We start from the raw sequence: 20,636 nt of genomic DNA on the forward strand, positions 1-20,636 counted from the left end.
TGCTTCCAGTAGTAACGTGAAAGAGGAAAGGGCTTCATAAGGCTTAGAACTTTAAACCACAACAAATCTCACTGCACACAACCTTCTAGCTTCCAAGATGTCACTAGGTATTATAAGAAGTGTCTGAAAATGGTGTTATTTTACCTTACTCAGCCCATTGTGTTCAGTAAATGTAAGGGTGTAAATTCGTCTTACTCACCACAAACAAACACCCCTAGGTATGATCTATATGCCTTCAAACATATCATGGCAGTCAAAGAGCCAGAAATTCAATTTTTTAAAGTTAACTGAGGACAAAAAAATTCTGGACTCAATATGAAGGTGTGTTTGGGTGCAATAAGACAGCTCTTCTGTGAGAAGCCTTCCCAGATTGACAAATCAGTTAATATGACAAAACAGAGTTGAAAACAAAGGGGCTTGGGATTAAAAGGGGGGAAAGATCAAATATACAAGTTGGGGGGGAGATACAGTCAAATAAAATGCTGGAGGACAGAAGGCTCAAGATACAAACAGGTAAGTTAGCACAGTATAATGTCAAGCAGTAAAAAAAAACAAGATATGTTTGAATACAATAGGAATGTTTTCATCAAAGTGGAAAGGAAGCCTGTGTGGAAATTTTACATAAACCCTATTAGATAGGTTTACTGGGTACTTGTCAGAAAAGTAAAAGTAAAGCAACTTGTTAAGAGAGAGCAAGTTGCAAACCGATAGTACTCAGTGGAAGAGTTTCCTGGAAGTAAGGGCAAGAAGAGTTTATCATAATTGGATGATAGTAAAAAAAATGGGTGGGATAGGATAAATGCTTGGGAGGGGCAACTACTGGGTAAGACACAGAATGTTGCCAATAAAATTTTATTTGCCATAAATTCAAAACTTGCACATGGTGTACATACAGAATATCAAGAAATGGTTTCCACACAGTATCCTCAAAAGCCAAGTTATGTTTTCTGAATCACTGTACTTTAATTGCTTATCATAATATTCAAATCAAACAATAAATCCAAATTATACAAGTGACCATCTCATAACACACTAAAAAATTCAGTGACAATACTGCATAAAGGCTTCCTTTTTCTATTTGTAATTGCAGATACATAGCCGAGTTAAATAAACAACATTGCCATAGCAACCTAACCAATCAGGACATTATCTTTAGTCTTTCAATATTATTTGACAAATGGATATCAGGAAGTGCCAGGACTAATCAATAGGCTATTTGGAAACACAGATCTGTTCAGGAAGCCTGTTGCTTCCTGCAGCAAGCACTTACTCTAAATAACTATTTCGGGCCATTGTTATTACCTTCTTATTCACCTACATTAACACTAGGAGGTTCTGTGATTTAGGCTTTAGCTCCTATCTCCAAGTGAACATATTCCTTCCTTCAGATTGAGATGTTGTACAGGCTTAATCCAGTCATGATCCAAAAGCTTGCTGTATGAATTACAAATCAGACTACATTAGTTGTGCGTGAAGTAGGGAAGCCCTTTACGAAATCCACAAGCTACACCACCAACTCTCTACATTTTAATCAAATTATACAACCCTTAGTCTTCCACCAAAATTAGAGAGCTGGCATCCTCTAATTCAAGAGTTGTAAAAATCAGACTAAGTATTGTATAGTTCATTATAATTACACTGTTCTATAAAAAAAGATGGGGCTAAGAATCTGAAATCTCATGGGATCTCAAACACAACTCATGAGATTCCCTCAGTTTCAGCAACCTGGGAAAAAATACTAGCTAACTTATTGGTATTGCAAGAATTTCTGAAATAGTGTATAAAGTGCTTTGAACCCTCATAAGAACAGCCCTGCTGGATCAGGCCCAGGGCCCAACTAGTCCAGCTTCGTTTATCTCACAGTGGCCCACCATATGCCTCAGAGAGCACACAAAAGACCACAAGAAACTTGCATCTCACTCCCTGCATCTCCCTCAAGATACCCTAAGCACAAGCTAAATGTTATTCATGTATTTAAGAAAAGGCATTTCAAAGTCTCAAAGAACTATGAACCTGATTAGTACCTATTCTTATTCACTCTGTCAGCAGAAGTAATGCATAAGACCAGGGTGGCCAACCTTTCAACTTTAAGGCTCCTGGACCTTTAACAACTGCATAGGAGGGAATCAGATGACAAGCTGCACCTGCTGAAATTTCCTTTTCTACACAGTTGTTAAAGGTCCAGGAGCCCTAAAGTTGAAAGGTTGGTCACCCCTGCATTAGACTGAGAAAGGATCTGCTTTTACTCCAGATACTCTGCAGTAAAACTTCAGTGACAACTGGTTTATTACCATTAACATGCTAACCCCTTATGCTGTTACAACTGCTTAACTTGCAATAGAGTATCTTGACAAACCAACTCTGTTGTGAATAAAAAGTGTAGAAGTACTCTGTAGTACAGTACTCTGCCTTTCAGACCAATGGTCTCAGAATCTCCAAGTTGATATTCTTAATCTCTATGAGATATGAGAAAAGGTTAGAGATGGAGGACCTAAAAGGCCTGGTCAAAACATGGAGCAGAATGAGGTGGTAGAAGGGGCTAAATCTGCCGTTTTCAAACTCCCAGGGAGTTTGAATCCTGCAGTAAGTCTTTGCAGGGGCGGGGGGAGGCAGTGGCGCGATCCCCAGGATCATGCCGCTCAAGGGGGCTGCAGGGGCTTGGTGCACTTGCCCAAGCCCCCTGCAGCCCCCCTGGGGGTGCAGGGAGCCCTGCGTGACCTTTAGCAAGGCTCCCCGGGTCAGGGAAGGTGACAGCAGAGCGATCATGCCCCGCTCTGCTAAACCGGAAGTGGTGCGCAATCGTCCCACTTCCCCTTTTGAACAGGCTGCAGGGACTGGGGTGCATCCTCCAACCCCTGCAGCAGCCGTCCCTGGCTGCGGGGTCAGGGAAAGTGAGAGTGGGGTGATTATGCTTCGCCTCTGCAAAACGTTGCAACGCCCAAGTTTGAATACCACTGGGCTAAACAGATGTGTGTGCAGCAGAAGAAATCACACTTATGGATTTCCTCTCACAAACAGACATAGCCCAGCAAGAACAGGGCTTTACTAAGAACTCTCCCTGATGTGCTATGCTTGTCTTCCAGCTAAACACACAATCGTGAGACAACATTCAAGGTGGTTTCCCTCACCTGTAGTTCAAAGTAGCATAGTCTGTTCTACCACCTTCTTTTGCAGAATGTGTGGACCTCACCCAAGTTAGCAGTGCATTCAGAAGTTAAGTCCATGCCTTCAGTAGGTCAGAATGCTACCCAGTATCTCTTAGATTGGTGAAAAAGTACTCTGAGTATTTGCTTTTACAGATACCCTTAAAACAAAAAAAGGAATTAAAAATGGCAATATTCAGAACTCATAAAGAGTCATGAAGAACCTTAAAGTCTGACAAAATCTCAGCATAAACTTTTGTGGACTAGAGTTCACTTTGTTAAGAGAACATTTAAATCTTCTGGGACGCTGCTCTGAAGGTGGAAATTCTTCAATAGAAATTCAATAGAAAACTAGAACAGAAAACTGAATTAAAATTAAATTCTCTCATACTTGTGCATGAATATTTATGTGTTACACACACCAACCACTTCTTTCTACCAAGGATCATGCTTCTTTTTATTTAAAGATTTATATTCTATACTTCCCCCTTCTACAAAGGAGGAGCTTACAAGGGAAAGATATGTAAATCCAAAGGCTTCAGATGACAAAAACGTATGCCACAATCTTTGAGGTGCAATAAAATTGCTTGTTTTAACAGCGATTTTTAACCTTTTCCATCTCATGGCACACTTGAGAAGGTGCTAAAATTGTCAAGTTAGTTTTTTTGACAACTGACAAGGCACACCACACTGCCCATGAAGGCTCACATCCCCCATTGGCCCTACTAATAAATGACTTTCCCCAAGCTCTCACTGCACATCTGCAGACCCTTCATGGCACACCAATGTGCCACGGCACAGTGGTTGAAAATGGCTGCATCTAACTGAAATACCAGGCCCAAAGACTATATGGCAGACTGTGAGAGTCAAAACAGAGAATACACTACCCTGTTCAGACCTGAGGCATTTGGGGAAGTGTAAATGTTTGTGTACTCCTGCATCTTCACATGAAGAAAAGAAAGGAAGAAGGGGAAGTAGAGGCACCACCTCAACAAGAGAAGGAAGATACCATCCCACACTCCATCCAAATATGGAGCAGAAATTACATTTTAGAACAGCGATTTTCAACCTTTTTCATCTCATGGCACAACAGTTAGGCACTAAAGCAGTGATTTTCAACCTTTTTCATATTGTGGCATGCTGATAAGGTACTAAAATTATCAAGGCACACCATCAGTCTTTTGACAAGTGACAAGACACACCATGCTGTTGGTGGAGGCTCACATCCCCTAATGGGCCCAAATGACCCTCCCCCAAACCCCCATGGCACACCTGCGGACCATTTGTGGCACCCCAGAGTGCCATGGCACAGTGGTTGAAAATGGCTGCACTAACAAGGCACACCATCAGTATTTTGGACAACTGACAAGGCACACCACACTGCTTGTGGTGGTGGTGGGAGTTCACATCCCCCAATGGCCCTACTAATAAATAATCCTCTCCCAAACTCCAGTGGCGCACCTGGAAACAGCCACGGTACACCAATGTGCCACAGCACACCACACCACACTGCTGGTGGGAGGATGGTTCACACCCCCCACTGACCCTACTAATAAATCAATGTGCCACGGCACACCAGTGGGCCACGGCACAGTGGTTGAAAATGGCAGTTTTAGATGAAAGGATGCCTGGAAAACGGCTCAGGCCCACCTGGAAGCCCGCTTCGTTCTCCTTCCCCTGCCTTCAACAGGCAGGACTGTGATGCTCCCGGGGAGGGGGAGAGGAGGCAGCTCCCTAAGCACTTCCCCGCTGCGGAGAAAGAGGAACAGGAGGACCCGCCTGCGGAACTGGACCCCCTGCCGCCCAGGAGAAGCCCAAGGAGGGGGAACGTCCCCCCCACCCACCGCCCCCCAGGAAGGGCGAGGAGGAGCCCGCTCCCTCAGCGGCCACAGGCGGGCGGGGCGGGCCACACAGGGAGCGGCCACGCAGGGCCGGATCCCGCTCCCCTGGGCCTCGCCGCCCCGCCCGGCCTGAGGAGGCGAGCGGAGGCCCACGGAGGCCGCTACCTGAGGGGCTCCGCTGCGTCTCGCGGCGCTGCTTCCTTCTCGGTCCGCGGGCCCAAACTCTCCGGCAGCGACTGAGAGCGGAAATCGGCGGGGCGGGTCGAGTGGAGAGGAAAGCGCGTGCACGACCTCATACGAGAACGTAACGTGCGCGTCCCCGCCTCCCCGCGCCCCGGCAGCCAATCCGCGCCCGCCGCGCAGGGGCTGCTGGGAAAAGGCGCTATAAAAGCCCGCGGTCTATTTGCGAACGAGCTGTAATGCTCCCGGCAGCGTCCGGGACGGGACGGGTCTGGGTGGGGGTGACAGGGCAGGGCAGGCTGGCTCTTCCCTGACTGTGCGGTCGGCGTGGGTAGGTGCATCTTGTTGGGGCTGGGTTGGGCGACTGGGAAGCTGCTCCAGGAGAGCACGGAAGGGCTGGGCTGGGCGTCCAGCAAGGGGCAAGCGATGGAGTCCTTCCTTGACCATGTGGCAAGGAGTTCCATACGCTGGCTGAAGGGAAAAAATTTTTTTGCTCCTCCTCATCCTCCCGACATTCACTGTTGGAGCCTGTCCCTGGAACTCGTGCTGAGCGGGAGGGAGAAGAGCACCTCTGTCCAGCCCCTGCACAGTTCTGGAGGTGTGATGCCTTTATCGCTGCCCCATAAGAACAGCCCCGCTGGGTCAGGCCATAGGCCCCTCTAGTCCAGCTGCCCCATTCATAGGGGTGTGTTTTCTGGGTGACTTTTTTCCTCCAAACTTTCTTGATTAAATGACAAATTGTGGTGCTTTTATTCCACGGGTGTTATTTAATGAATTGCCATTGCTTTAAAAATGTGTTAGGTAGCTGATATACAGCCCAATCCTTTCCCCCCTTACCTGGGAGTAAGCCGTATTGACTATAATGGGACTTACTTCTGAGTAGACATACGTAGGATTGGACTCTGAGGCTGCACTCCTATCCACACTTTCCTGGGAGTAAACCCCATTGACTATCATGGGACTGACTTCTGAGTAGACATGCATAGGATTGGGCTCATCGTGTCAGCAGATGCCACCACACTATTATGTCTAACTGATAAAGTAATTTATTTTCATTTCTGGAAAATAAACATAAAAATGCAGTGTTTTTATTCAAATACTTTAACACCAAAAAGGTGGTGGTTTGTGTTTCTATGTGTTTCTAAAAAAAATCCCCTACACATTCATTTTTGTTTGTTTTCCTCTCATTGCTGGTCAAATATATGTTAGAAATGCTGTAGAATTGGTAAAGTAATTTGATCAGAGATAAATATAGGAGAAACACGCAGACACTGGTGGATCTATCCTATTACCGGTGAGACCCCAGAGGGGAAAAGTATATCCTTATCTCCACTTGGATGACATCTCCTGTTTCAGCCCTTAAAGCAGGGGTCTTCCTCTAGCCCTGAAATCTACTCCCACAGGGGATGCCTACCAGATGAGCTCAGCTGAGCCAGTTTTAAATCTTCTGTAACAGAACAGGTAGTATAAAAGGAGATGCTATGCAAATGAATATACACAAGTTACAAAACTAGAGGCACAATCCTAACTAAGTCTACTCATAAGTAAGTCCTATTTTGTTCAATGGATCTTTTTTCAGGAACGTCTGGTTGGGATTGCAGCCTAGGAGTTTGTACAACTCTTGCTAGAAATCTAGGTTGACTTGATTTTAATCATTACTTGTAATTCAGTTTAATCATGCATGTTTTTGTTTGTATTATGAAAGATGCGGTCTTGCTTGCTATAGCGCAAATGTATATTTTGAAAAATTTTCATATTAGGTTTGTAAAAGTGAATGATTTTAGCTGTCAGATTGACTGAAACAGCTATTTGAGGGTATTGCAGATGAACAACATCCAATTCAACAGGTTAATCGTGACTATTTGGAGAACTTTGTTGGAACAGTCACCAAACACTTTAATTATTTTAACTAAAACAGCATTTGTGTTTCTTCAATAGCATGCGCAGATTTAACAGGCATATGGATTTTTTGAATCTTTTCTTTTTTAGAAATTTAATTACTTTTTCAAATATTTTAAAATAAAATTAAAAATGAATTAAAATTAAAAAAACAACCAAAATTAGAGAGACTATGGGCCCAATCTTATCCAGCTTTTCAGGATTGGTGCAATGACAGTGCAGCCCCATGGTAAGGGGGCAAATGTTCCCATATCTTGAGGAGGTCTCTGTGACTGCCTCCCCACCACAAGATGCTGTGCATGCCCCACTGCATGGCTGCACTGGGACTGGGAAATTGGATAGGATTGGACCTTATGTCAGCTATATTAGCATGAGAAATTTAAAATGTTTTATGCAGCCAGCTTCATCTCTTTTGTCCTTAATCTGGAAAAGAGCATCAGGGTTTCCTGCTTCCTTGGATCTCAATCCATTATGTAATTTAGAATGAAATAATTGAAAAGAGAGAAAAATTCTGCACTGGCAAAAGATGCTATTGTTAAAAGTTGAATTCAGAAAGTTGAATTCAGAAATGACAATCTAAGTTCTTAAGTAATTTCTACAAGTTCACTTGTGTAACTTTCTTTAAAACTTCTTCAGCAAACATTTCTTGAATGTTCCTGAAGCCGTTTCTGCCCAACATTGTATATACACAACAGGGACCAAATGTATACACCTGTGGGCTGGGCAAAAATGGGTTAACTTCAAAAAGTATTATAGTTGACATTATGGAGGCCCATGCAACTCTTCTTCCTCAGCTATTAAGGATTGACCTTAATATTCAAAACACATAGAAGAACAGGCCTTGCTGAGGGAGAGTCAGCATGGCTTCTGTAAGGGTAAGTCTTGCCTCACGAACCTTATAGAATTCTTTGAAAAGGTCAACAGGCATGTGGATGCGGGAGAACCCGTGGACATTATATATCTGGACTTTCAGAAGGCGTTTGACACGGTCCCTCACCAAAGGCTACTGAAAAAACTCCACAGTCAGGGAATTAGAGGACAGGTCCTCTCATGGATTGAGAACTGGTTGGAGGCCAGGAAGCAGAGAGTGGGTGTCAATGGGCAATTTTCACAATGGAGAGAGGTGAAAAGCGGTGTGCCCCAAGGATCTGTCCTGGGACCGGTGCTTTTCAACCTCTTCATAAATGACCTGGAGACAGGGTTGAGCAGTGAAGTGGCTAAGTTTGCAGACGACACCAAACTTTTCCGAGTGGTAAAGACCAGAAGTGATTGTGAGGAGCTCCAGAAGGATCTCTCCAGACTGGCAGAATGGGCAGCAAAATGGCAGATGCGCTTCAATGTCAGTAAGTGTAAAGTCATGCACATTGGGGCAAAAAATCAAAACTTTAGATATAGGCTGATGGGTTCTGAGCTGTCTGTGACAGATCAGGAGAGAGATCTTGAGGTGGTGGTGGACAGGTCGATGAAAGTGTCGACCCAATGTGTGGCAGCAGTTAAGAAGGCCAATTCTATGCTTGGGATCATTAGGAAGGGTATTGAGAACAAAATGGCTAGTATTATAATGCCGTTGTACAAATCGATGGTAAGGCCACACCTGGAGTATTGTGTCCAGTTCTGGTCGCCGCATCTCAAAAAAGACATAGTGGAAATGGAAAAGGTGCAAAAGAGAGCGACTAAGATGATTACTGGGCTGGGGCACCTTCCTTATGAGGAAAGGCTACGGCGTTTGGGCCTCTTCAGCCTAGAAAAGAGACGCTTGAGGGGGGACATGATTGAGACATACAAAATTATGCAGGGGATGGACAGAGTGGATAGGGAGATGCTCTTTACACTCTCACATAATACCAGAACCAGGGGACATCCACTAAAATTGAGTGTTGGGCGGGTTAGGACAGACAAAAGAAAATATTTCTTTACTCAGCATGTGGTCGGTCTGTGGAACTCCTTGCCACAGGATATGGTGCTGGCGTCTAGCCTAGACGCCTTTAAAAGGGGATTGGATGGGTTTCTGGAGGAAAAATCCATTATGGGGTACAAGCCATGATGAGTATGCGCAACCTCCTGATTTTAGGAATGGGTTAAGTCAGAATGCCAGATGTAGGGGAGGGCACCAGGATGAGGTCTCTTGTTATCTGGTGTGCTCCCTGGGGCATTTGGTGGGCCGCTGTGAGATACAGGAAGCTGGACTAGATGGGCCTATGGCCTGACCAGTGGGGCTGTTCTTATGTTCTTATGACCCTGGTCCTGAATAATGAGAATATGTGCAAGAAAATGAGCTGTAGATTGTATTGGTGATGTGCGTGTTTGTATTTGATGAGTGTAACTCAGTCATTGTATATTTCTCTTTTTAAGATCTCACAATTTCTTCCAACAGTATAACCAACAAAAGTGGTATTTCCTTGCATTTTGTTTAAGGTTTGTTTTGGAAATAGTCTTCAGGATAGTCAGCAAGTATTCCAAATTTTTCTTTAGCCCAATATACGGTACTTTAACGGCAAAAGTGCCATCCATTTTTTCAGAATTCGGTTCACAAAGCATCATCAGATTACGCCATTTTTTAAGAACATAAGAAGAGCCCTGCTAGATCAGGCCTAGGGCCTATCTAGTCCAGCTTCCTGTATCTCACAGTGGTCCACCAGGTGCTTCAGGGAGCACACAGGATACTTGCATCTCACTGCCATTCCGTAGCATTTGGCATTCTGTTTACCCTCGCGTCCCCCAACGAAGACACCAGACTGCACTTGTGTTTAATAAAAGTGGCCCAAGTTAAACCCAAGTGTCCAATTTTTAAAACATGAAACCTACTGAACACATCATCCCTCCCTCGCCTGTCTGGGGTAGGTGAAAAAAAAAACACAACTTGCAACTATGGCCAATTTGGAGGACAGGTCGTTGTATATGGAATGGACTAAAAAAGTCAACCACTGAGTTCTATTGCATAACATGTGGGAGGGTCAGGGCCCAATCCTATCCAACTTTCCAGTGCTCATGCAGCCTCAATGGAGCCCCAAGGTAAAAGAACGAACTTTATAAGAACAGCCCTGCTGGATCAGGCCATAGGCCCATCTAGTCCCACTGCTTGTATCTCACAGCAGCCCACTAAATGCCCCAGGGAGCACACCAGATAACAAGAGACCCGCATGCTGGTGCCCTCCCTTGCATCTGGCATTCTGACATGGCCCGTTTCTAGAATCAGGAGGTTGCACATGCACATCATGTATTGTAACCCATAATGGATTTTTCCTCCAGAAATTTGTCCAGTCCCCTTTTAAAGGCATCTAGGCCAGATGCCATCACCACATCCTGTGGCAAGGAGTTCCGCAGACCAACCACACGCTGAGTAAAGAAATATTTTCTTTTGTCTGTCCTAACTCTCCCAACACTCTTTCGCTTACCTTGAGGAGGTCTCAGTGACTGCCTGTCCACTGCAAGATACAGTATGCACCCCATTAACAGAGCTGCATCAGCACTGGAAAGTTGGACAGGATTGTGCTATTAGTTTAGTTCCTCCCTCCCTCTGTTTATAGATAAGTATTTTGCAGTATCAGCAACATTAATTTATATTTCTGGAGTAGAAGAGTCTTTTGCTAAAAAGTGCATCTAATGAGCACTGCAGCCATAAGTTAATAGATTGGGAACGTCATTCTTCTAGTTGTCTCCTTACCTTGATTACGTTTACAGCATTATCTGTGATTAAGCTCTATTATTAGATGTTTAGTGTTTTTGTAGAGCTTTCTGTTGTAACGTGAACATACAATGGGCTCATTATGGACATTGCTCCAGCCATCAAGAGTTGGGCTAACCCTTTCCCCTCTAGACTTTTTGCATATTGTTCAATTCCTTTCTCATAAATTTTATTTCAGCAATTTTTCTGCAACATTTACTCTAAGTGCACTGTATCCCGGTCATAATGACTGAACTATTTGAAAAGTAAAGTCTGTGGGTATGCAATCTGAGGAATGTTTAAATCAATTACTTCTTGGTCTAATTTGCTGGTTCTTATCACAAAAGTACAGTATCTATGGTAGTTTCTGGATGTTGAAGATTTTTTAACATAAGCAGTATAAGCTCATGTGACATAGATGATGTAATTGAAACACTGTCCCTCTCATTGGCAGGGAACTGAAACTGTAGAAGAACTTGATTGTGGTGTTGGAATGCAAACAGTCATTGGAATGCTGTGTGTTGAGAATGGAATGGATTCTCGTGAACAAAATAAGCCTATACAGTTATTTATTACCATACTCCTCACAGCCTGCACTGGCACTACTAAAAGTGACATTGTAAAAGGAAGATCTACCTGTTACAGCCATCATTTTTTATTACATTAAAACTGATAGCACCATAAAGCAGCAACTATATTTTTCCTTGGAATGTGAGAATTCAAGTAGTCTGTACACTCAACAGATAAGGGAGAGAGTCTTTAAAACAGTATGAAATAAAGTTTACTCATCTGAAAATCTGATGTGTTCATTCCTTTCATCTTCAGAGCAACTTTCTTCTGTGGGAGAACACTTCTCATGATGTATCAGCCTGGAAGCCAGGCCTTGACTTTCTTGTCTGCATTTTACATGCATGACTGTCTTACTCACAGGCCTAGGAACTTCATGAAAATATTCCCAAACAGACTGTCTTTTGTGATTTGTTGCCATTAGAGGTTTTCCCTTCTAGTGAGGAGTGGACATCCAAACACTCAAAGGCTACACTCAAAAGACCTCAACATTTCTGTTTGTATCTTTTTTTTCCCCTTTTGTTTCTATTACCTGTTCCTCCCTTCTTGCATTTATTGCCAGGCTTATATTCCTTGGCCAGGATGATTCCACCTTTAATGATTCTGTGTTCATTGATCTTGAAAATATGCACCTTGTTTACACAAAGTTGCAGAGGGACAATAGACAGGGTTAACCTCTAAAGCAAGGGTGTCCAAACTTTTTGGCAAGAGGGCCACATCATCTCTCTGACATTGTGTCAGAGAAAAAAAGAGACATTGACATTGTGTCAGGAAAAAAAGAATTAATTTACATTTCAAATTTGAATAAATTTACATAAATGAATATATTAGAGATAAGAACATAAGAACAGCCCTACTGGATCAGGCCATAGACCCATTTGGTCCAGCTTCTTGTATCTCACAGCAGCCCACCAAATGCCCCAGGGAGCACACCAGATAACAAGAGACCTCATCCTGGTGCCCTCCCTTGCATCTGGCATTCTGACATAGCCTGTTTCTAAAATCAGGAGGTTGCACATACACATCATGGCTTGTAATCCATGATGGATTTTTCCTCCAGAAATTTGTCCAATCCCCCTTTAAAGGCGTCCAGGCCAGACGCCATCACCACATCCTGTGACAAGGCGTTCCACAGATCACATGCAGAGTAAAGAAATATTTTCTTTTGTCTGTTCTAACTCTTCCAACACAATTTTAGTGGATGTCCCCTGGTTCTGGTTCTCCCTATCCACTCTGTCCATCCCCTGCATAATTTTGTATGTCTCAGTCATGTCCCCCCTCAGGCGCCTCTTTTCTAGGCTGAAGAGGCCCAAACGCTGTAGCCTTTCCTCATAAGGAAGGTGCCCCAGCCCAGTAATCGTCTTAGTCGCTCTGTTTTGCACCTTTTCCATTTCCACTATGTCTTTTTTGAGATGCGGCGACCAGAACTGGGCACAATACTCCAGGGGTGGCCTTATGATCGATTTGTACAACGGCATTATAATATTAGCCGTTTTGTTCTCAATACCTTTTCTAATGATCCCAAGCATAGAATTGGCCTTCTTAACTGCTGCCACACATTGGGTCGACACTTTCATCGACCTGTCCACCACCACCCCAAGATCTCTCTCCTGATCAGTCACAGACAGCTCAGAACCCATCAGCCTATATGTAAAGCTTTGATTTTTTGCCCCAATGTGCATGACCTTACACTTACTGACACTGAAGCGCATCTGCCATTTTGCTGCCCATTCTGCCAGTCTGGAGAGATCCTTCTGGAGCTCCTCACAATTACTTCTGGTCTTCACCACTCGGAAAAGTCTGGTGTCGTCTGCAAACTTAGCCACTTCACTGCTCAACCCTGTCTCCAGGTCATTTATGAAGAGGTTGAAAAGCACCGGTCCCAGGACAGATCCTTGGGGCACACCGCTTTTCACCTCTCTCCATTGTGAAAATTGCCCATTGACACCCACTCTCTGCTTCCTGGCCTCCAACCAGTTCTCAATCCATGAGAGGACCTGTCCTCTAATTCCCTGACTGTGGAGTTTTTTCAGTAGCCTTTGGTGGGGGCCCGTGTCGAACACCTACTGAAAGTCCAGATATATAATATCTACGGGTTCTCCTGCATCCACATGCCCATTGACCTATTCAAAGAATTCTATAAGGTTTGTGAGGCAAGACTTACCCTTACAGAAGCCATGCTGATTCTCCCTCAGCACGGCCTGTTCATCTATGTGTTTTGAGATTCTATCTTTAATGAGGCATTCCACCATCTTACCTGGTATGGATGTTAGGCTGACCGGCCTATAGTTTCCCGGGTCCCCCCTCTTTCCCTTTTTAAAGATTGGTATGACATTTGCTATCCTGCAATCTTCTGGCACCGTGGCCGTTTTGAGGGACAAGTTGCATATCTTAGTCAAGAGATCAGCAACTTCATTCTTCATTTCCTTAATAACTCTTGGGTGGATGCCATCAGGGCCCGGTGACCTACTGATCTTTAATTTATCAATGAGGTCTAAAACATCTTCTCTTTTAACCTCTATCTGACTTAATTCCTTGGTCCGGAGGGTCCATTCGGGCAGCGGTATCTGCCCGAGGTCTTCTGCCGTGAAGACAGATGCAAAGAACTCATTTAATTTCTCTGCCATCTCTAAGTCTCCTTTTATTTCCCCTTTCCCTCCCTCACCATCCAGAGGGCCAACCGCTTCTCTGGCGGGTTTCCTGCTTCTAACATATTTGAAGAAGATTTTCTTATTCCCCTTAATGTTGCTGGCCATGCGTTCCTCATAGTCTCGCTTGGCCTCCCGTATCACCTTCTTACATTTCTTTTGCCACAGTTCATGTTCCGTTTTATTCTCCTCATTAGGGCAAGACTTCCATTTATGGAAGGAAGCTTCCTTGCCCTTTACAGCCTCTCTAAATGAAACTTATATGAATGAATTAAGGTTTTGCAATAGCTCAAGGCCTATAAAAGGCCTTGCACAAAGCAAGGCCAGCCTTTCCTTTGCTGCCGCTGCTGCATCACAGGTGTGAAACAGCAAGCAGTAGAGAGAGCCTTCATCCCATAGCTCACACGAGAGGTGGAACAGTTGGCAGTCATGCTGAGAGCAGTTGCATCAGGCCAGCACGGGCTCTAGCAAGTCTCTGGAGGGCCAGAGGCTCATTGGAGACTGGGGGCTCCCTGAGGGCCGGATTAGGAGTCCTAAAGGGCCGCAACTGGCCCCAGGGCCGGGATTTGGGCACCCCTGCTCTAAAGGCAGCACTTCATCGCAGTGCCCTCCATGCTGCAGTCACAGTTCTTGGAACCTGGAAGTAAGTGGCAATGACGGGTGATATGATGATGTCTTCACCAGTTACTTTTGGGTTGGAGGTAATCATAAGACCCTGAAAATGGCCATAGGAGGCTTAGGATCAGTGGGTGGCCCCTTTGAACCATAAAAATTCTGGATATGCTAGACAACATGGCTTTATTCTCTCGTTTTCATATTAAAATATTCACCCTGTGAAACAAAGAAGCACCTCATATATCAACTGCAACTGTACTATAGGGCAATAATACAAACTTACTGTACAGAATTGCTGTAAGACTTTGAGGAAGAAGGGCTATATAATGCAGTCAAAATCAGGCATATTTAAAGTCCCAGACATTTCCGTGGGAAAAATTTAATCACATTCTTAACTCTCCCACTGAAATCAATGGGAGCTGAAAGTAATTTGAAATAACAAGAAGTATCACTGTTGTCAAGAGCAAGCATGAAATTTCCTCCGATGCATGGGAAACAGGCCTAAAACCGATATGAGGAATAGCATGCCCTGGATAGGAGTCAACTACTGTATTATGTAATTCATCACTTAGTCCACTCTGGCATATAAAACCACTTCTAGATTAAGAGCCAATTAGACTTGGTAGCACTTTAGAACTTGTTTCTTTAACCAATTATTCTCCTAATATTTAAGATCTTATTATGTTTAATAGTTTTCTTCCACTGAACAATATGTGGGGAAGTATTGATGAAAATGTTTGGAGGCATAATCCAAGTGGGATAGATTTGAAAGGAAATATCTTGAGGGTGAATAGATTAATATTTCTAATTAATAGACTCCTACATTCCAGTGAGATATTTTTCATATGTGGTTCCTACTGATGCTCAGCTAGTAAAGCACTGTCCCAACAAGAATTGTTGTGGTTGGATACATCTTGTAAAACTATGTCCTAGGAAGGCCACTAGATGGCACCTATACTCTTCCATATTAGCCTATTTAACTTGCTAAATATTATGGGTCTCCAAATGGGATACTGTACTATATTTTGAAGAAAAATGGCCTTTTCCTAATTTAATGCCTTTCTTCTACACTTTCCTGCTGTAGGGAATGCCTGCTAATGGGGCTCATTAGTCATACTAAGAAAAGTGGTCTAACCCAGGGGTGTCACTCATTTCATACAGAGGGCCACAGTTAGCATTAAGGGCTCCTGCTGAGGGCCGGAAGTGATGTCATTAAGCAGAAAGTGACATAGTTAAGCAGCGAATGGCCAGAAATCAGACCCTGTTCTCATATAGAAACTTATTAACTGTGACAGAAGATGACAGAAGAGAAAATACGCAAATCTTGATTGTATTTCAAGATTTGGGAAAGCCCAATTTTCATGTTGGTTGCCGTTTCAGTGGTAACACCTCAACAGCTGAGAGCCTGAGGGCTGGATAAAAAGCTTCTGGGAGCCGCATCCGGCCCCCGGGCCTTATGTTTGACACCCCTGGTCTAACCCATCATGGACATAAAATGCAGAAATAGAACAAACAGTGAAAGCCATTGTGGATCTCCTAATACTTTTGTTGGAAAACCCAAAGTATTGTTTAAAGCAGCGGAAGAAGGCTTTTTGCCCACTGCCGAGTGTCTTGTGAGGCTCTGTGAACTTCGGTGAGTATCCTGGGGAGGGAGGGGGTGGCATGTCAGGGGAACATGTCACGAACCTGCCCTGGGACGCAATGAGGGAAGGTTCACTACTGCTCTAACAGAAATTCAAAACTATTATATAAAGTATAGCATACGTATACAAACAAGAAAGACATTTTGGGGTAATGATGGATTGTTTGTTGTTGTTCAGTCGTTAAGTCATGTCCGACTCTTTGTGATGCCATGGACCACAGGACGCCAGGCCTTCCTGTCTGCCACTGACTTCCGGAGTTTGTCCAAATTCATGGTTCATTGCCTCTGTGACACTATCTAACTATCTCATCCTCTGTCATCCACTTCTTCTGCCTTCAGTTTTGCCTTCATTATCATACAGGTGATAATGATGGTACTGGATTCAGAGTAGCCAGGTTGGGTGATGGTGGAGCAGGAGGAAAGATAGGCACTTGCAGGGATTTATCTGGGGTGCCCAGTCACCAGAAGACTCAAAACGCCCTGTTATTCTCCCCTCCCTCTGCATGTTCTGACCATACCATGAGGCCAGTGCAGTTGTTTAGAAAGAGAATGCAGACCTATGCCCTTACTCATTCATAAGATACACAGACAGGCAAAATCTTAGATACCTTCTAAGGAAGCCAGTTTACATTAGAATACTTGACAGTAATGAGTCCAGGGTAGCTTGAAGCAAAGCAGTTCATCAGCTTGGCCTTTTAGAAACTTCATATGTCCTATAATAGTAAAATGGTGTATTTTATTGTGCAATGTATCCAGTTTTGGTAAAGAAATTGTTCTGTTTCACCTCCTTGACCTGCTGAAAGCTTCAAAGATTCCATTGCAAACACTGCAGACAAATGCTTGAGTAAACAATGTTAAGGCTTCTAGCTCCCAATGTAGGATTTCTCTCAGCTCTGTAAAAATTGGTTATTGCAAAATGTGACGCTTTGAGGCCAAATGGGAGTTGACAGTTTCTCCTTAAGAGAGATGAGTCAATATAGGGAAAAACATGCAAGTTTAGAAAAAAAAGGTAATGAAGTTTTATTGGAAGTGAAAACCAGGCCTGCCCTTGTCTCAGTAATTTCATTGCAGTAGAAAATGCCTGTGGTTGTGGAGAAATGGCAGGATATACTGAATATATATTCCATTTCACTCATGATCATTTTGTCTCAATTGGCCTTTATGCTACACTGCCTCCTTATTGCCTGATGGCAGAAGGAAAAGAGGATGCATACAGAATAGAAGCCACTTGCATAGAGATTTTGTCCTCTGCCTCTTCTTATTTAAAATAAGACTCCATTGAGATAGACATGCAGAACCAGCAAGGTCAGGCTAAGGCGTCTCACAAGAGCAGTGCTTCTGAAGCTACAGGAGGAAGTGGCTGATGGCTTTTCTTGAGCCAACAGCTCTGTGTTATTCAAGAAATCAAACAAAACCCCACAGGAAGTGTTTCAAATTCAGAAAAAAAGCTTGTGTATGAAAATATCACACTTCAATTCTTTCATTTTTTGGGGAATTATTTAAAACAGTGTTTCTCAAACTGTGGTTTGGGACCCACTAGAAGGGTCATGAGCTAATTGCAGGTGGGTCCCCATTTGTTTCAATATTTTATTTTTAATATATCACAGCAGATGCTCCCATGGAATGTGACCTCATCTGGGGACATGTTACAGACCTGTCCTTTTAACAGGCTACTATGTCTATGCTTTGAACAATGATAGACAATGGGACTTACTCCTGGGTAAGTGTGGGTAGGATTGCAGCCTAGGATTGTAACAAATGTTCCTGCTTGATGATGTCACTCCAGCATCCTAGGAAGAATTGTAGCAGTAGAAAGGGTGCTTCTGAGTTTATCACTGTACTGGAAATCTTCACAAGAAGAGAATGCAATGATCCTTTCCTCATGTACACTCTGTGCCTGTATAGCCTCTTAAGCAGAGTGGCTTCCAAGTCTGAATTAATCTGAATGTACAGAATGAGAACCATGTTTTAGACAACATTTATTCAGTATAAAGCACACATATTCTCTTAAATTTACAGCACTGATTTGTTTGTACCACAGCAAAGGCTGCTACTTGCTTTCCATTTCATTCTAGAACACCAACACATGCTACAGCTTTTGATCAGATCAAGGCAGGACATACTAATCAAGAAGGCTTTTTAAACCAAATTTCCTTGGGAGTTGAAAGACAGAATTAGCTGCAAGCCCAGGATACTTTCTGCAAAAAACTTATGGCAAAAGAAAACATTTGGACCTTCTCTTAAGTCAGTCAGTTCAGTTTTAGGCAAGTATTTATACAGCTAAAAATTTTTTCCCCAGTATTGAGAGATTACATACGAAACTATTATACGGAAGCATCTTTGCAGAGTTCAAGCAAAGACACATTATCAGCTATTAAGAACCTAGCACTCTCCCACCCTGAACACAGGATACTGAGTGCTTGTGTCCTAAGGAAATCCCAAGACTATCCATAAGCTTCATAAAGCCCTCCCTGAAGGCCATAAAGCAGATATTTGAGGACAAATGGCATCTACTGTGTAGTTACACAGTTTTTGATAGTGGGTAGCATATCGAGGGTTGCTATCTCAAAATCAGAGTGAGGAATGGAAAAATTCATTAAGGCTCAAGGACTACCACCCAAAATAAGGATTAACAACCAAGTGCAGCCGTGTACAGACCAGGAAGAGCCAACCACACAGCTCTTGAACATATTGCTTTAGTCACTCAAGAGTGATACAAAACAGTCACATACAGAATTCTCTCCTTATACTGAGTTTTAAAAGTATGAAGGAGTTTATGACACGGCAACAAACACAGCTATAGTGCTCTTTGATGAAGGGACATTTCCACGCTCTTGTTGGGGTGCTTGAATTCCAGAAATTATGAGCAATTTTTTTCAGATTATGCCACATTAGAATCTTGGAAGCCAAGGTTACCATACTTCAACAAGACTAGAAGATAGAGCAGTAGCCCAATTAGATAGCAAGTGCCAGAATTATTCTGGAGCAGAAATATTTCTGTTGTTCCCCAGCAAAAGTGGGCAGCACGGCAAATTTGATCCTTCATGTTCAATCTTCAGCCAAAAAGTGCCAAATGAACACAGGAGTCTCAGTCCTCACCTTGACTTCACCATTACACACTACTCCTGGCTCACTGGAGTCACCTACTGGATGTCCATCTACTGTGTAAGAGGATGATCTACGTATAATCCAGAAATAGTCAGTTACTTAAGGAAGTCGTCTAGTTTAGTCTGACTGATGCCAGATGAAACTGCTGCCACTTTTTGCCTGGAAACCCCTTTTTTACTCCTCACAGTTAGAGGACGAATCTCTGCTGGGATACTCTGACATGGGATAGGTCAAGGAAAATGGTGGAGAAGGAAAAGCGGATAGAGGAAAGGAATCCAATCCAAAATTCCTAAGTATACTTCGCATTTATAAACTCGAGTCTCTGCCTAGGCACTGACTAGACCTTTTCTTCCAGGTTAACATCAGTGCTCAACCCCCTCCTCCAGCTCAAAGAGCAAAGTGGTCAAACTTTAGCTGTTTATATGATCAAGATTTCCTCATTTCTGCTGTTCAACCAGAGGCTCCCTGAGACATGCTAGTGAGCAAGTCCTGTTCCTAGTATTATTTCTAATTGAGTGAAGCATGGGTACGGAAGCCTTATCAGATTGCCCCACTGCTGCTGTTCATTTCAAAAAAAGAGTCTGCTTTAAACAGTAATGTGAACCCAGTTGGTTATAAGGTCCTCAGTAGTAAATAGTTCTTGGTCCCTGGGCTTGGGGGGAGGAAGGAGCACATAAACTGCATCCACACATGAAAACAGTTGTGCTAGAAAATAAAACTGCTCTTGAAATATACTTGCACCCCTGGTGAACTCTGAAAAAATTTAGCATCTGCCATTGCTGGGTAATTTGTGTCCAGTTCTTGCAAGAGCAGGAAAACAGAATGCGGCAGTGCATATTTTTCTGCAAGCAGGGAATTCAATGCTTAGATTTACATAATTAAGAAGAAAGCATATGTCTATGAACTTCACAGTAAAAGCAAATTCACTGTCTGATGAATTCATGAGAAAGACTTGAAAGAATTGTGATCCTGGTTTCATGGGACTGCTACAGGTTCTATAGTAACTACAGTGTTTTGCAGTAGGACATCATAGGACATTTTAAAGCAGTCCATTAGGATTGTTTCCCCAACAAATGTATTGAATTTTTTTCCAGGTGCAGCCTTGAATTAACCATGCAACAAAACTACTTTATTTCACTTGGAATATTACCACCATATTCTCCTATCCTTTTGTCTCATTGATGAGGGGCATTACTTTTCCAAGATTCAAAACTAGTAAGGGCTGCAGCTAAAATCAGCTTTTGTAAAAGTTTTTTTGGAAAAAGATACAGGCTGTATGAACTTGGTTCTGCCTCCTAAGCCATCAAACCCAGTTCTCACCTGGAAGGA

General features: G+C 43.3%; 2 protein-coding genes across 3 annotated transcripts in view; both read right to left on the minus strand.

Moving 5' to 3' along the window:
• RHOA (ras homolog family member A) overlaps window positions 1-5,263 on the minus strand; it is a 35,116-nt gene extending 29,853 nt beyond the window's left edge. Inside the window, exon 1 of the mRNA XM_066613444.1 lies at window positions 5,150-5,263. The gene's annotated coding sequence lies outside the window, so the exon portion shown is untranslated. The remainder of the gene's footprint in view (window positions 1-5,149) is intronic.
• A 12,929-nt stretch (window positions 5,264-18,192) lies between these two features.
• TRAIP (TRAF interacting protein) overlaps window positions 18,193-20,636 on the minus strand; it is a 32,794-nt gene continuing 30,350 nt past the window's right edge. For both annotated transcript variants that reach the window (XM_066616359.1, XM_066616358.1), the window contains 2 exons: window positions 20,577-20,627; window positions 18,193-19,522 (listed from right to left, as the gene is read on the minus strand). In XM_066616359.1, coding sequence (XP_066472456.1) covers window positions 19,403-19,522; window positions 20,577-20,627 — 171 coding nt within the window. In that variant the 3' untranslated portion in view covers window positions 18,193-19,402. The remainder of the gene's footprint in view (window positions 19,523-20,576; window positions 20,628-20,636) is intronic.

Source organism: Tiliqua scincoides, chromosome 2 (genome assembly GCF_035046505.1).
Source record: "Tiliqua scincoides isolate rTilSci1 chromosome 2, rTilSci1.hap2, whole genome shotgun sequence".
NCBI classification, from domain to species: Eukaryota; Metazoa; Chordata; class Lepidosauria; order Squamata; family Scincidae; genus Tiliqua; species Tiliqua scincoides.